General features: G+C 43.3%; 1 protein-coding gene across 1 annotated transcript; it reads left to right on the forward strand.

Annotated features, from left to right (window-relative positions):
- Positions 1 to 1,685: 1,685 nt before the first annotated feature.
- On the forward strand, positions 1,686 to 14,901 carry MAPK1IP1L (mitogen-activated protein kinase 1 interacting protein 1 like). The gene is made up of 4 exons (XM_046647451.1): positions 1,686 to 1,817; positions 8,178 to 8,199; positions 8,894 to 9,598; positions 10,559 to 14,901. The coding sequence occupies exons 2-4, from the start codon at positions 8,182 to 8,184 to the stop codon at positions 10,568 to 10,570; spliced, it is 735 nt and encodes a 244-aa protein (XP_046503407.1). The 5' UTR covers positions 1,686 to 1,817; positions 8,178 to 8,181; the 3' UTR covers positions 10,571 to 14,901.
- The last annotated feature ends 1,779 nt before the right edge of the window (positions 14,902 to 16,680 follow it).

Genomic DNA, 16,680 nt, shown 5'->3' on the forward strand with positions numbered 1-16,680 from the left:
CCAAGGGTTCCACCAGTTCCGATCTTGGGCATGGACATGGCACCACCACTCAAGCCACGCTGAGGTGGCATCCCACATGCCACAACTAGAAGGACCCACAACTAAAAGTACACAACTATGTACGCGGGGGGCTTTGGGGATAAAAAGGAAGAATAAAATCTCTAAAAAAAAAAAAAAGTATATCCTTACCTCACACGTTCAATGTAGAATCTAAGAAAAACTTTAAAATCTATATTCTTCCACATTTTCTCATGTATAATACACTCCTTTCAGTTTTTTGTGTGTCAGTTTGGGTCTTCCAGAAACATGCCAAAATGCAATTAAATGTGCAAGGGATTTATTGGTGGGGGGCGGTAGGAGGGGCGCCTATGAAGGATAAAGGGGAAGGGAGCAGGAGAAGGTGGGGAGTCTTCATACCACGTTGCACGTCTGACATCTGTGAAAGAAAGGGAAGGATTGGGTAGGGTGGGCTTTAGACTGCAAGGGAGTTCTGGGAAAGCTAGATGGGGATTTAGTTTCCAAGCAAAGATTGCCTGTGGGAGCCCACGTGGGACAGGAATGGCCCCGCTCTAGAACCCCCACCATGCTCAGTTATTGGCTGGGAGCTTGGGCAAAGCTGGAGGCTGTCAGTCACCTGACCAGGACTAGGGTGAAGTGAGTGAGGCACTCAACCTGGGGACACAGTTTTTTTGACCAAAAAGCTCAGTAATGAAAATATTTTGGTGCAACATTTAAGCATAAGAAAATGCAAATTAAAAACCCCTATAATGAGCAAAATATCAAAATTTTTAATTATGGTTAGCGCTGTTTTACTGATCTTTCCTGTTGCTGCAGGCTTCCTGTGGCTCCCCAAGGCACCGGCTGATTCACTGCCTCATGAGGGCAGAGGCGGTCGTTCACACTTTTGGCATTTTCCATGGACTGTTGTCTCTATGCAAAAATATGTCTTCCCCAGGCTTAGGTATTTGAAGTTCTTCTGTTGCTCATTTTTCGGTATGAGAATTATGTGTGCTGTGCAGCATACCCAAAAGTTAGTTTCCGTTTAGGTTTACAGTAAAATGTGCACCCACTGATCCACTAACGACTTACATACAGAAGCAAAATGTAAGAATATTGCATACTTTTAATAAATTTTTACATATAAAATATATGTAGGTATATGCATATTATCTTGCACACCATAGACATAATTATGACATGTTCCTTACTAGCTAGCAGGTTCCTTGACGGCTCGGCCGTATGACAATCATCTTTTGGGCCTGACAAAGTAAGCACTTAAAGGTTTGTTCAAAAGTGAAACATGGGGAGAAGAGGCCCGGATCAGGACAAGTCTGCAAAGTCCGCTGTTCCTTTAGTTAATATCAGTTTGTCAAGCCATTTGCAACGTCTTCCCTTTCCCGTATTGTTTAGTTCTCCCCAGCTGCGGCCCGAGGGTCCGTGTTCCCGAGTTGGGCCGCATCCACAGCCAGCCAGCTTCGAGGCCTGGCTGTGAAAACCGCTCAACGTAGGGAATCCAGAACCAGCCCGCCAGCCGTTCCCCCAGGCTGCCTAGAGCGCCCCCGCCCACCACTCCGGCGAGCGCGCGAGCTCCGCCCCCCGCGGGCGCACACGCCCCCAGCGCCGAGCGCGCCGAGCAGCCGCAGTGCCGCCGGGGGCCTGCTGGGGCGCGCGCGGGCGCGGGCGGCGCTCGGCGCTTCCTGTTCCGGCGCCAGGAGGGGCCGCGCGCTGCTGGTGCTGCCGCCGCCGCTGCCGCCGCTCGGGCTGCGCTCGGTTCCATCGCCGCCTCGAGGCCTTGCTGCGGGTTCGGATCTCGCCCGGTAAGGCTCCTCGGCGCTGGCAGGGGTCGAGCGGGGGGCGAGGGAGCGCGCCCGAGTGGGACGCGGGCGCGGTAACGGAGGTCCTCGAGCCGCCTTTTCGGGGCCGGGCCGAGCGCTTCGCCCCGGCGTCGTCCTGCCCCCGCGCGCGGGCCCCCGCGGCCCCCAGGGAGGTGGCGGCGGAGGCGGCGACGTCGCGCCTGGCGGCTGTCTGCGCTGGACGGCAGGCCTGGCTGGGGCGCGGCGCGGCGGGAGCGGCCCCCTCCCCTTCTCTCCCGCCCCGCAGGCCGGCGCGCTCCGGCCGAGCCCGGACCCCTTTGTCGGCCCGGCCCGCGAGGGCGCTGGCCTGGCGCGCCGCGGCCCCGGTCCTTCGCCCGTTCCTTAGTGTCTGGCGGAAGGGCAGACGGAGGCCTGAGCAGATCCTTGGGGGGCCTTCGACGCCTGTCCGAGGCCTCCGGCCCGTCCCGCCGCTCGGGGCTTTCTCCCTGGAGGAGCGGCCGGCGCGCGCGGGCGCCCTGGGCGGAGCCGGGCCTGCGGCGCCAGGCCGTGCTCTCGGACCGTGGCGTCTTTACAGCGTGGCTCCTAAAGCAGTCCGCCCGCGCGCTGGAGGTGGCACGGCCTGCCCTGACCGCGCGCCGCCGGGGGGCGGCGGGGCCTTCCGAGCCCCCGCGCGGCTCGGTTCGGCCGTGGGGCGCGCAGGAAGAGACGCTGGCTTCGGGCGGCCCCACGCCTCCTCTGCAAGGCGCTGTGTCGCGGACTGGGCTTAGGTACGCGGGGACGTCCCTGTCCTCGCCGGGGAGGGCCGAGACCCACCCTCACCGAAAGCCTTGAGGCCGGGGTGTGCGGGAATGCGGGACCCTTTGGGTTTGGGAGAGGGGACGCCCCTCGTCCCGGCTGGCGTGCGCGGCGCCACACGCCGCCTCAGGTCGGGTTTGCCCCGAGTAAGTTCTGCCAACCCTGGGAACGTCTCTTTCCTGTTCACAGGTTTCGGAGTTGAGCACTGCACACAAAGGTCTGTGGCCGTGTGCTGGCGGCTGTCCCCGCTCGCACGTGCTGGGCTTGGCCGTGTGCCGGACAGGGGCCGGGAGGCTGGGTGCCGGGGGTGGCGGCGCCCCGTCCGCTCCCCGCCGCGGACTGGCGGGCGCTGTGGTCCCCGCGCGCTGCGCCGGCGGACGCCGGGCCCCGAGTGTGTCCCGCCCACCCGATGTTTTCCGAGCGCTAGTATTCTAGGCGCTTGATTGACGGGCCCCGTTTAGCCTCTCAAGTTACTGGCCCTTTCTTCAGAGTGGGAGAAATTGATGTTCCTTCGGGCGAGCAGCCTCTGAGCCGCGCACACTTGGTCCGGGGGCGCTCTGCTGAGACTGCGTGTGCCCCGGTCCTTGTCCCAGCGGGCCTCGGAACTGCTGCCGCTCCCCGCCGGTCTCTCCCGCCTCCCTCTCGCTTTTGTGCAAACTGCTGTTTCTCTGGGACCTGCCCAACCATCCCCTGCGCTCTCCTCGTTGTTCTTCCACGCTGCAAAGGCACCACGTCTCAGGGTTCTTCCCCTGAGCCCCCTTTGACTCCTGGAGGAGCTGTTGGGGGCTGCTTGCCCCAAGTAATGTAGTTACTGTTTAAATGGTAGTTCTCTACCAGGCTGTGAACTCCTGAAGCGTTTATTCTGTGCAATACCACTCATTTCCCCAAAACCCAACACAGTGCCTGGCACATAGGTTCCAATAAGTATCTGAATAAATGTAGAAAATTGGCTGACAGGAGGTTGTTGAAAAACGATTTTTTTAATTATATGTTTTAAAGAAATTTAAAATGTTCAAAAACTTTCAAATCTCGAATTTCTTGAGTTGCTCAAATTGCAAATATAATGTGACTGATAAAAGAGCCAATACTGAAAACTATCATATATTCTAACTCAAAGTTTGTATTTTCATTACAATATATTATCATCCTCCCTTTGTATGTGCTAAGCAGAACTGTGCAAAACTGATTTCCCTTAGTTTCTCTTAATAAACACTTTACATGCCTATAGCACTCTATAGATTATTAAATGTGTTGCTTTTAATTAATTATCTGTGAAGTAGTCAGGAATTATTATAACTGTTTTGCAGATGAAAGAATAGGCTCTGGTTAAGAAGCTTGCCTTTGTCAAAAGACTCAGCCAAAAGGATTGATGTCTGGGTTTCATAACCAGGTGATCCCATACTGTGCCATCACAATTTGATGGCCGTCTGAAATATTTCTCATCCAATAGTCACTAGTAATGTATGAAGTTTATCTTTCTTAAACCTCCCTGTGATTGAATTACCATTTTTACTCTAAAGGCCATAGGAATTACAAAAATGTCATTTTATTTTTCTAGAATATGTCAAAAGAAATTTTGTACTCTGTTTTAGAATTACTATTCTTGCTGCTCAGGAAATACAGTGATTATATTTCACTTGATGTGTAGATCCTGCAGTAAAGTGATTACAGGAAGTTTTAGAAGCAGTATTTTTGCTGAGGAAGATTGGCCCTGAGCTAACATCTGTGTCATTCTTCCTCTATTTTGTATGTGGGATGCTGCCACAGCGTGGCTTGATGAGTGGTATGTATGTCCAGGCCCGGGATCTGAACTTGTGAACCCCATGCTGCTGAAGTGGAACACACGAACTTAACCGCTATGCCACTGGGCTGGCTCCCCAAAAACCTTTCTTGATTATAAACCTTTGTGTGTGTATGTGTGGCCAGTTCAAGGTTACATTGACCTTATCTTAATAATTAGCATACTTCAGATGTTTCAGAATAGCTTTTTAGAAAATCTAGATATTTTTATATTCTGTAGCTTTTATCATATTGAAACGCTAATGTCCAAATCTATTTTTTACCTTTTTATGATGAAAGTATCCCCCAAAAGTAAATTGGAATGTTTTCAGTGAACATGAACGCTGTTTATTCTGGGCGTCGAGATTAGGTCGCTCTGCTATGTGGTGCTGTAGAACAGGAAGTGACCTATTTCTGTCCCTTTGGTCAGGGCTTCATTATTTTAATCATAGTATTCTAGTACCTTCTCTGTTTTCTAGAGTTTGATTTGGAAAGCCAGAATGGTGGATCAGTTTAATATTGTTAACTTGTGGACTAATTTATATTTTAATGTCATTCTGTGACTAACTAACTGTATATTATGTATATATGTTTTTCAAAAACTAAGAAAATAATTCTGAAACCTGAACAGCAAGACCCTATGAAATTGAATGGGTTGATTTGTTATAGTCTCTGCTCCGTAATTAATGTGAACTTTGGCACAGAACCATTTTTGGTTTCAGAAAGGCTCACCCTCTTTGAAAAGCATGTTAGAGTTATGTAGACTTTAAACTTGTCATGCACTGATAAAGTTTCTTCAGGTGTTAGTCTTAAGAATTTTCTATCGTGTGATGTGACATTTTAGTGTTAAACAAACCTTATCATGGGAATGAATGGGTAGTTGTATTTGCTATATATTCAGGTGTGTTTTTTGGTATTCTGAATAAAAAACAAGGATATAGCAGTTGTGACTTAGTAGGTGTCATATTCTTTTTCTCCCTTATTCTGCATGATAACCAAATCATACTGAAAAATAAAACTCTAAGAATGCAAGGATATCTCATTGTTAAGCAATGTATTCATTTAATGAACTGTGGGGATGGATAAGGGAGAAAAACTAAGATCATTTCGTTAGATGCCAAAGATGTTCTGAAGAAATTCATTGTCTTCTCTGACTTTCTTTTAACTAGCAAAATAAATAAATTTAGCAACATAGACATAAATAGAAACTTCCTTAATGTAATTTTTTAAAATTAAAAATGAGAATCTTAAACATTAGGAGCCTTCCCAGTAGAGCTGGGAAGGAGACTACTGTGCTATCACTATTTAACATTTCATTGTTTTTTAAGTCCTCGTTGATGCAAAAGAGAAAAGAGGTGTAACTATGGGAAAGAGAAGGTAAAATTATTTTTTGCAAATCCCATAGTTCTTTACCTGGAAATCCCAGAGAAGCAATTGAGAAACTTTTAGGAATAAAATAATTCTGGAATGATGCTGCCTACAAAAGCAGTGCACTAAAATTTGAAAAGCTTTTCCCACGTGTGAACAACCAAGTAGGAAATACAGTGACAGAAGAGAGCCAGTGTACAACCACAAGAAAGTCTATCAGTGAGAAAGCTAAGCTTTCAGTTAGAAATCTGTCTCAGGAGAAATGTGTAGGAGACCTGATTTTTAAAAGTTACTGAGTGATACTAAATGACAGTTACGGGACCCAGTAAGACATACCTTGTTCTTGAATGAGATTTGATTTTTTTTTTTTTTTTGAGGAAGATCAGCCCTGAGCTAACTACTGCCAATCCTCCTCTTTTTGCTGAGGAAGCCTGGCCCCGAGCTAATACGCATGCCCATCTTCCTGTACGTTATATGTGGGACACCTACCACAGCATGGCTTTTGCTAGGCAGTGCCATGTCCACACCCGGGATCCAAACCTGCGGGCCCCGGCCGGCGAGAAGCAGAACGTGCAAACTTAACTGCTGCACCACCAGGCCGGCCCCAGTTTGGTATTTTAGATATATCAAATATCTCCTAAATTTATCTGCAAAGTTAATGCATTTCCAACCAGAAGACCAGCAGATTTTTTTAAAAAATTTTTTATGAAATGATCTGGAAAAGTTATACATGAGACTATTCAGGAAAATCTGAAAAAAGAACAGTAATAGGGCGACTGATGTTAAAATTTATTAAAAATAGAAAGCCACCATAATTAAGATGGAATTTTATGGCACAGATAAGTAGAAAAGAATAGAGTCCACAATACCTGTGGGGAATGATGGAGGCTCTCCAGCTTGGGGGTTAGGAGCCTCCGCTCTGGAGTCAGACTGCCTGGGTGTGAACCCCTTTTCTAATTGTCACTAGCTCTATGACCTTAAACAAGTTAACTTGCTGAGCTTCATTTTCTCCAGCTGTAAACTGGAGCTGGTAATAGAAAGTTAAACCATGGGAATACTGTAAGAAAGCATAGGTGAATATTTTTGAAATCTTGCGGTAGGAAAGGCCTTTGTAAAACAGAAGCCACATGCTGTTCAGAAAGATTGATAAATTTGACTACACGAGATTAAAAACTTGTAGTGCCCAAAAAATACCATTTAAAAGATGTACAAATAAAGGGAACTCAGGATAAAATTTTGTCTCATAACGGAAGAGAGCTAGTTTGCTTACTAGCTTCAAAAGCATTTTTAAAAATGTACTACTAAGTAGTAAAATGATCAAAGTCAAAAAGAGTACATATTGTCTTATTCTAGTTGTATCAAGTCAAAGAATAAGCAAAAAGCTAAGAAAGTGATTGCTGGCTGGGAGGGGGAATGAATTAGAAAGGAGCATGAGTAAACCTTCTGGAGCGAGGGAAATATTCTGTATCTTGGGTAGTTACAGGGGCATAGACAGAGCTTGTTGACCTAATACTTAAGATCTGTGCATTTTATTGAGTGTTAATTATACTTCAGTTTAAAAAATTGATAAGAGTGGTCCAAGGACATGAGCAAATTCACAGAAAAAGAAGTATCAATGGGGTATTAAATTAAAAAGATGATCTACTTTCTACTTAAAGTCTAAAGTTATAACAAGTAAAGAAGTAAGATGCCAGGGCCAGCCCGGTGGCACAGCGGTTAAGTTCGCACGTTCTGTTTCGGCGGCCTGGGGTTCACTGGCTCGAATCCCGGGTGTGGACATGACACCGCTGGTGAAGCCATGCTGTGGGAGGCGTCCCACATATAAAGTAGAGGAAGATGGACATGGATGTTAGCTCAGGGCTAATCTTCCTCCAAAAAAAAAAAAAAAGATGCCAGTGTTTAATCTATTGTAATTGAAAACAATTTGTCAATTTGATAATATGCAGTGATAGAAGAGGAACTAGAGGAAAAGAAAAGCAGACGGTGTGAACAGGCGAGGGGCTTTTAAATCGGCATGGACTTTTGAGATGGATTTTAGGTAACCTTACCTGTTCACTGTAAATTTTATTTCTAGTATTTTCTTGGTGATAGATTCACAAGTGAGCAAAGATATGTGTTCGGACATGTTCACTGTATCATTGTTTCAAACAACCCAAAATGCAAACAAAGCTAACCTGCCACCAAAATGAGAGTGTAAACTAAATTATGGACCACTTTTGTATCAGGCGCAGCTGGGGAAAAGGGATGAAGTTGATAGAGCTGTAGGAGCTATTAGGGAAATTTTTCCTACATAAAGAAAAACACTCTGCATAGATGATTGATTCCATTTAAGTAAAAATAATGTATGCATAGGAAGTTCCTTAATGTATAAGAAACGGTAAACAATAGTTTTGTAATACTCCTTTTTTCTTATTTTTTTAGGAAAATGTCTGATGAATTTTCGGTAAGTTGATACATTTATGCTTTATAAGTTTTTTGGCTCTTAAGAGAACAGCATAGTGCTAACTGTGGGCCATAAGTCTTAATTTAAAAGCTTCTTGTGGTTCTAGGATTTGGGGGCATGTGACTTTGATAGGTGATTTGCCTTAACTTACTTAGATGAAACATGATTGAAAATGCTTCTCTAGTGTTTATTTCTTTATGAATTCTTAAGTAAAAAATTTTACAAGCATGACTTCTCTTGTTCTCTTTTAACCTGATATTATTAATGATAGCCAGTGTTTACTGAATATTATATACCAGGCACTGTGTTAAGTGCATTATGTGAATTATCTCATTTAAGCCTCAAGTTAACCCTAAACTGGTTTTTGAAAATGAGGAAACTAAAGCTCAGAGAGTGTGTGTAACTTGTTTGAGGTAAAGAGCCAGTATTCAAATCCACAATACATTGATTAGCTGTATTTAGAAAGCACGAGCTTCTCTGAGGAATTTGCATTGTAAAGTTGATATTTGAAGTAACCCCTCAAATTTTGTATTAAATGAATTGTTTTTAAACTGAACAACTTGGCTTTTGAAGATGTTATAGAGGTTTATAATCCCTGACCCTATGGCTTACTATGGTTTCTGGGTTTATAATCACATTTGGCATGACTCGTCCCTGAATAGAATTGGTAAGACGTGCCTGTTTTGTATTCCAGCTGGCAGATGCGCTACCTGAACATTCCCCTGCCAAAAACTCTGCTGTGAGCAATTCCAAACCCGGCCAACATCCTCAAGGCTGGCCAAGCTCCAGCCCTTGGAATAGCCCGAGTGCTCCTCCCTCCGTGCCGTCTGGACTCCCGCCAAGCGCAGCGCCCTCCACTGTGCCTTTTGGACCAGCGCCCACAGGAATGTATCCCTCTGTGCCTCCCACTGGACCCCCTCCAGGACCCCCAGCACCATTTCCTCCTTCTGGACCATCCTGCCCCCCACCTGGTGGTCCTTATCCAGCCCCAACTGTACCAGGCCCTGGCCCCACAGGGCCATATCCTACACCAAATATGCCCTTTCCCGAGCTTCCAAGACCATATGGTGCACCCACAGATCCAGCTGCAGCTGGTCATTTAGGTCCATGGGGATCCATGTCTTCTGGACCTTGGGCACCAGGAATAGGAGGGCAATATCCCACCCCCAGTATGCCGTATCCATCTCCAGGGCCATATCCCACTCCTCCTCCCCAAGCACCAGGGGCAGCACCACCTGTTCCATGGGGCACTGTTCCGCCAGGAGCCTGGGGACCACCAGCACCATATCCTGCCCCAGCAGGGTCATATCCCACACCAGGACTCTATCCCACTCCCAATAATCCTTTTCAAGTGCCTTCAGGACCTTCTGGTGCTCCACCAATGCCTGGTGGCCCCCATGTGAGTGTTTAATTTGTTACTTAACACGCACTAATAGTCTCATAAACACTTCTGAAAGATTCTGTGTCTCCAGATTTGGATGGATGATTAGAAAACTTTTAAAACAAGGTGTATATGTATATAAAGAGTAAATTTCAAACTTCAGGTAAAGCATTTAAAAGGATGAAAACACAAGTATTCGCAGTACTAAAAATAGAAAAAATTTCCCCCCACTCCCCGAAGACCTTGTAATGTAATAAGCAATGTCCTCAATAGCGTCTTTGAGGTAAACTCAGAGATAGATTTCATTGGACTTTTTTTTTAAAAAAGTATTTCTCAATAATGTGTTTTAGCATCACACCAAAGCACAATTCAATAAAAGCAATCTCTGCCTGTCTGGCTTGATATAGAGGTAGACTTCTAGAGACTACAGGGCAGTGAATATGTAACGTTGCCCATCTTTCATGCACAACTGAGTGTTTCTCAGCCAAGGTTTTGTTAGACTCTGACTCTGCATTGTGGAATACTTTATGCTTTACTGTCCTCCAAGCTGGAGTTGCCATCTTAGTTAAGGAGCCCGTCTTGGGCATGTGATCAAATTGAAAAGCTCCCCACTTCCCCCGTGAAGTACGCCAAGTGAGTATCCAGATGCAGAGTCAGGGTTCTCCTTGAGGGGAAAAACCCTGTTTGCTCTTAGCACAATAACAAATCAGATCTCCAACTAGGTTCATTAAACATCCATCTCAACTGTAAAGGAAGAAAATCTTAATAAAGTGCCCCCACAGCTTCCTCTTATTAGTGTAACTTCTTGCTATATACATTCTCTGAAAAGTTTATTTTTTGTAAATTGTATGCTGAAATAAGTGAGAGGACTGGCTGTTTGGATTTATGAAGCAGTAAGTCAATATTAAGCCACAGAAAGGAGTTAATAAACTCCATTTACAAAATCTAGAAGTTTACTTTTTCTTTTTTCTATTGCAGTCTTACCATTAAGTTAACAATGGACGAAGAGATGACGCTTTGCTTTTTGAAGTACATGTATATGCACACGCATGCATATAGAAAAATTGCTGGTTTCACTGTTCTAGAGGGCATTCATGAATGAACAACTCTTGCACCTCTCAGAGAAGATACCTGCCTCTTGTACTTGGATGTGTAGGACATCAGATGGATACAATCAGATAAAACTGTAAATCATTCAAATGTGATTTTTATTCAGTTTTTATGGAGAGTTAAAGTGATTAAGTATATTGAATAACTCTTTGATACAATTTGTTTAAAACAAATTTTCAGTTTGTTTAAATTATGAAACTACGTGGATTATTGTTAGAATCTGCAAGCTCGTTGGCAAATTATTTCAAGTATTTTTCTATAGTCACTTTTTCCCCTTAATAAACACTTTGAAAACAATCACATTGTCATAACTTAAACAAATGGTGGCCTCTCAACATCCTGAGCTAGTCCATAGGATGGATAAACCTGGTCCTCTTGAGGTTGTTTTTTGGATATACATTTTAAAACTGTTGGTATTTATTGTCAGATGTTGAGTTAGTTAGCAGGCAGTGTTCATTTTTATCCTCGAGCTTTTAGTAAAGACTTTTCCTTCATTTTGAGTTCCACCTGATTTATTTTTCGCCACCTGGGTTATACAGCTCTAAATTCTGCCTTTTATGGAAGCTTTTTTTTTATGCAGGCCAATGTGTATGTAAATTATGTTCTTAGAGAATTGGTGATCTCTTTGTATTGCTTTAGAATAGATTATGAGATGTCCGTATTGCTTTAGGAAGAACTCAAAGAAGGAAGTAATTCTCTCCTTAGTCTGGAACCTCAAACTGGAGGAAACCCTGGGAACTGCTTCATAGTGACAAGTTGCATTCCCACAAAACACTCTTCTTCCCAGTAGCCCCCTCTCCCTCAGTTCTTGAGAAGGAGCATGTCCCTTAATTCCTCCCTGCTGTGGAAAACTGGCGCCCTCTCGGGTTCTGTCATAAACTCGTAGAGCCGCTGTATGTAGAGAACCGTAGTCGCACAGATGTGACTGTTCTCTTTAGAAGTGCGGTCAGAACATGTATTTGTCTTTCAGAGTCTGGCAAGACTATGTCGTTGTCTCTGGCATAGTTTCCTCCATCTGTTTGTAAAGTGCTTATGGCTGACATTTCAGTTATGCATTTGTTGACAGGAAATAGGTAGAATTGAGTGCCATCCTTAAAAATTATCCTCCAGCTCTGACAGTGAAAATAATGATGAATTGTAGATCTCTGCCATCGAGTTTAAAGCAGCGTGACTGTTACTTAATAAGTTTTGCTTGTAACCACCAGAAGAACCCACGTAGCTTTTTGACACCTTATGTTTAAATCAGGTTCTTAGATTTGGAATAGGACTAACCATGTTAGTTGTCAAATAACATTTTGAAACTGAATGTATCTGTTGGGTTACTAAAATGTTTTGTGAATTTCTTGACTGGTATAGGAGAGATTTATGGTAGAGCTGTTGTTTTTGCTTAGAAATAAAATGTTTAGTAGTTTATTTCTGTTATAATTAAAATGTCATGAACGTCAAATGCAACCATTTAATGGTTTGATAGCTACCTCCTTTTAAGAAAGCAGGATGGTCACCTTTGAGAGGAACATTCAGTGTTTAAGCCTCCCTTTTAAGTAGATGATGGATTCAAGCTGAGAATTGAAATTAATTTGTTTAGATATTTTCGGACTGGGAAATGTTGTTAGACAGCTCTTACATAGTGGAGCAAGTGGTCTTTTTTTCTTTCACTACCTTGCAAGGACAAGTGGCAGCTACCTACAACATTGTAGCTGCCAAGTAGCCTCCAAGTTACAAGGCAGGTAGCCTTTGAAGGTGTCATAGCTTAAATGGTCAGTCAGCATCACCATGTCCCTTAGCTCTGAAGGCATAAGATGATCGGGAAAGTGAGATGGCAGCGAAGATCTCTCCTAATGGTTGTCCTACATTGGGATAAGTTGACACCTCTGGCTTTAGATGCAATATTTAATTTAACACTAGAGAGGATGATGTTTGACTAAAAGAAAAGGAAGTAGCAAGTTTGGGAATCTGTAATTGTGAAGTCCATTTATTATCGGAGAAAATCTTTTGCTAAAGGATTTGAAGGACCATGAATGCAGGATTTGGAATTATACTCCCAATAGGTGTATTAACTTTGCTAGTGACCCATACTGCCCAGTGTGCCTCAGTGGTACTGCCTTTTTAATCTTTGCTTTTCAAGGACTTTCCAACTGGTATTTGGGTTTTTTGTTTTTGTTTTTTTTTTTACTTAAGAATGGAAATAAAAGGGAATAGAATTTGCTTCTATGTTATTTTAAATTCTTTAGACTATCATTTTTTAAATTGGGACAGGGGCCCTCAGTTCTCGTGGGCACTAGGGCACACTTTTAGGTTCAGGGTGGAGTTAAGGATGTCAGAGTTGTTTCAGTGGGGGAAAGCATCTAGGAAGGTTCTTTCTCTTTACAAGGGAATAATGTTGCTTTCAAAACCGTCTTCGTAGTCTGAGATCGGTTTATGGAAGAGATTGCTTGTTAATATCTTTGATTTTTAGGAATACTCTGGCATTGGGACTTGGCAGAGCAAGAATATTAAGGTAAATTTGATGGAGATGGTTGAGATGTGTTGAGGAATACTATTTCTGGAGTTAGAATCTTGGATTTTGAAATGTTGAACCTAAAAATGACAGGGAAAAATTAAAATATAGGCCTTAAGTCCTCATTCGCATGCTCGGTTCCCAAGAATCAAGGCTCCTTAAAGGAGTGCTTCGCATGCCTTGGCATGTCTGTGCTGGGCTTGGCCTGACACCTTCTCATGCTTTTGAAGATGACTGTTTACAGCTCTGACTCCACAGCCCTGTTTTGTGTAAAGTAATAATTGGTTATCCAGGAATAGACAATACATGTTTTAATTACCCAACGGCCTCCTTCCTTCTTTGTCAGTTTTACTGTTTGTTTTCAGTAGAGAATAATAAAAAGTCAGAGAAGAAAAGGGAGGCATTTTGGGCCTTGAGTGGTCACACCACTGCAATGGAATATTGGAATATTTTCTAGGAAAGAAGTCTTGCCCTTGATATTTTACCTCACAAATAATTAGTGCTACCTAGTGTACTCAAATGTGCAGCTTTTGAAATTTGGGTAGATGAACATAGCTCTACTCAAAGCTGCAGTGAAAATGCTGTGCCTGGTTTGCGTGTCAGTCAGTTGTGTGCTCTTCTAAATGATGAGTGCCAGTGTCTTCCTTCCTCGCCCTGAGTGATCTAGTGCCAGTTTTATAAAATGCCAAGGTTATAAACCTAAGCACAGACCTTCAAGTGTTAAATTTTTCAAAAGCATAAGGTTAAATTCAGTTGGATCACACTGCTGTACTGTGCATAGAAAGTGGTGGCTGGCTTTTGGGGAAGACTATAATCTTAATAAAGCAATATTTAGTATTGAAGACAGACACTATTTTATTTTCAGAATGCTGCCAAGTGAAATAAAACTTGCCAATAGAATAATCAATATTAAATACCATGCAAGCTTCTGGCTATAGAAAATGTCTGAGAACTGCATTCATTCAACAGACACTTAAATGTCCGTGGTCCAGGTGCTTTGCCAGGCGCCAGAGATAACAGAGATGAAAGAGAATGCCTGTCCTTGAGAGGGCCGCCGTCCAGAGCGGGCATGACGGAACTCCTCAGCACACCCATGATTGGTGTACCAAGATAAACATATTTTAGTCTTGCTGCACTGGTGGAAATTATAGACCAGCCTTTGGGCATTTTAAAGAGCAAAGTATGGTATATCTTTTCTTGTAAGTAAGAAATTACTGTTTTTCAAGGTTGAAGTTTTGTTGCAACTCTTCAAGCGTGTGGAGTAATGGAACGTGGTTCCTCTTCCCTTTCCCCTGGAGAAGGCACTTTCACTGCCTGTCACTCATTAGCAGATACTGATTTGTGGCCATTAAGTAAGCTTCTTATACGTGCTCTATAAAGGTTTTTGTATTTTTTCCTTGATATTGTGACTTTTTCATTTGCTTAATAATGACAAATTTAATGTATGTAATTGTCTGCATTTTAAGTTAAACTGCCTAAAATGTGATTTGAGACATATACATCTGTTTGTATTATGAACTGTAAGCAATCTGTTCGAGTTGTTAGGTTTTCTATCACCTGCTGCTGTATTTGTAAACAAAGACATATTGCTTTAAGAAGTAATTATAATTAGAAATAGTCTTTGAATGTGATACTTGATATTTTTTAAGCTAAACTTGTTTGCTTTTGTGTATTATACCTGAAAACGTTTTTTAAAAATGTATTTTCATGTTTTCACAGTTTTTCCATGTATTTTTTTCTTTAGGCCCAATTCTGGGCTTCCTTGAGCAAATCCAGAGCCTAACTAACTGCAAATTTGTTGTCAAAGAAAGAAAAAAAGGGCCTGAGCTACCCCTCTGTGTGCCTGAGCTCACTAAGGCCCTTAAATAGGTTGCCTGGGAACAAGCCTTTCTGGAAACACAGACCTCCTTCAGCAAGGTGGTGCGCATCGTGGGGCTTTCCTCTGCTCCCCTCAGGGCTGGGCTCTTCTTTGTAAGCACGTCACCTGTTTGTACTAAGTTAGGGCTTTCCTGCTCTGCCCTGCAGCCTCCACCCCTCCTTCCTTTGTGAAAGGCGGTTCTGCTCTTGCCGGGCCTGCTCTGCCCTCAGTGTAGTTTGCCATTTCCTTCCACGGGGGCTTCGCTAGCCTTTCTTCAACCCCAGTTAGAGGGGGCTGTGAATGAGTGAACAATTTGTAGTACATTCTGCTTTTGAAAGGAATTTCTTTTGTAGTTGGACAAAATGCAACTGTAAATTTTTAAATGACCTTTGACGTCTTATTTCACATCCCCTGAAAGTACCCACCTAAAAGGGAGCTGTGAAATAGGTAGTGAAATATGAGACCATTCTGGAGCAGGGCCGGGTTTTTTTCCCTCGTGAAATGACGTTGCTTTAACCAACACATTCTTCCCTCAGTGCCTGGTCCAAGCAGGTTCCTTGTTTATAACCACCATATTAAAACTTAGTGCCAGTCCTTATGCAGCAGGTCTCTAAAGCAAAATAGAATCCTAACTGTTAGCTCACTTGATTTAAATAAGACAGTGCAATAGAATTCTAATACCAGAAGAGAACTTTGGCCATCCCTCAGTGTGTAGCATTTGACATTATTCTTCTTTGGGCAGCTTTGTATGTTGGTGCATAAATAACATTTATTTTCATACTGTATTTTGTAGAGCTCTGAGATTCCAGGGCTGAGGAGGGGACCAAACAGGTAGAATTTAGTCCCTCTCTGCTCCCTGCTTTCAATGGAGCAATCCTACCCTTCGACTTTACATATTTTACTTACTGTATATTAACGTGGGCTGCTGTGACTATGTATCAGACTCTGGGTGGCTGAAACAAGAGGAATGTATTTCTCACAGTTGTGGAGGCAGGAAGTCCAAGATCAGGGTGCGGGCCAACTGAATTCACAGTGAGGGCTCTCCCTGACTTGCAGATGGCCACCTGTTGCTGTGTCCTCACACAGTGGATAAGAAGCAAGCTCTCTCATCTCTTGCAAGGCTCTAATCCCATCGTGACGCCCCACTTTCAGGAGCTTATCTAATTGACTTCTCAAAGGCCCCAAATACCATCACATTGCAGAAGAGAGCTTCAACATGAATTTGAGAGGGACACAGTTTGCTTCAGAGCACTTACAGATAAGTTGTTTGGGGGGACAAAAAGATTTGCTGCTTTTAAATTTTAAAAACTATTGTAGATGACCATGTCTCCTAGTTGAGATTTGCTAAAATCATAATCACAGATTCACAAGTACAATAGAATCCCAGGCCATCTAGAATTCTAAGCCATGCTTAAAGTGTTAGTGTTACGTAAGAAAAGAGGAAAGTTAACATTTTCAGTTTTTGCTGTGGTCATGTTTTATGTTAGGCCTCATTTTTTAAAAGGTCACTTAGACTAGTATCCCTTACAGGTAGGTAGATTAAAAAGATAATCTCTTTTACAGATAAGGAAACCTTTAAAAGAGGTTAAGTAAATTCCTAAGGTCCTACTATATCGAGAATGGCGCCAGCTCTTC

The sequence above is a fragment of the Equus quagga genome, chromosome 20 (genome assembly GCF_021613505.1).
Source record: "Equus quagga isolate Etosha38 chromosome 20, UCLA_HA_Equagga_1.0, whole genome shotgun sequence".
Classification (NCBI taxonomy): Eukaryota; Metazoa; Chordata; class Mammalia; order Perissodactyla; family Equidae; genus Equus; species Equus quagga.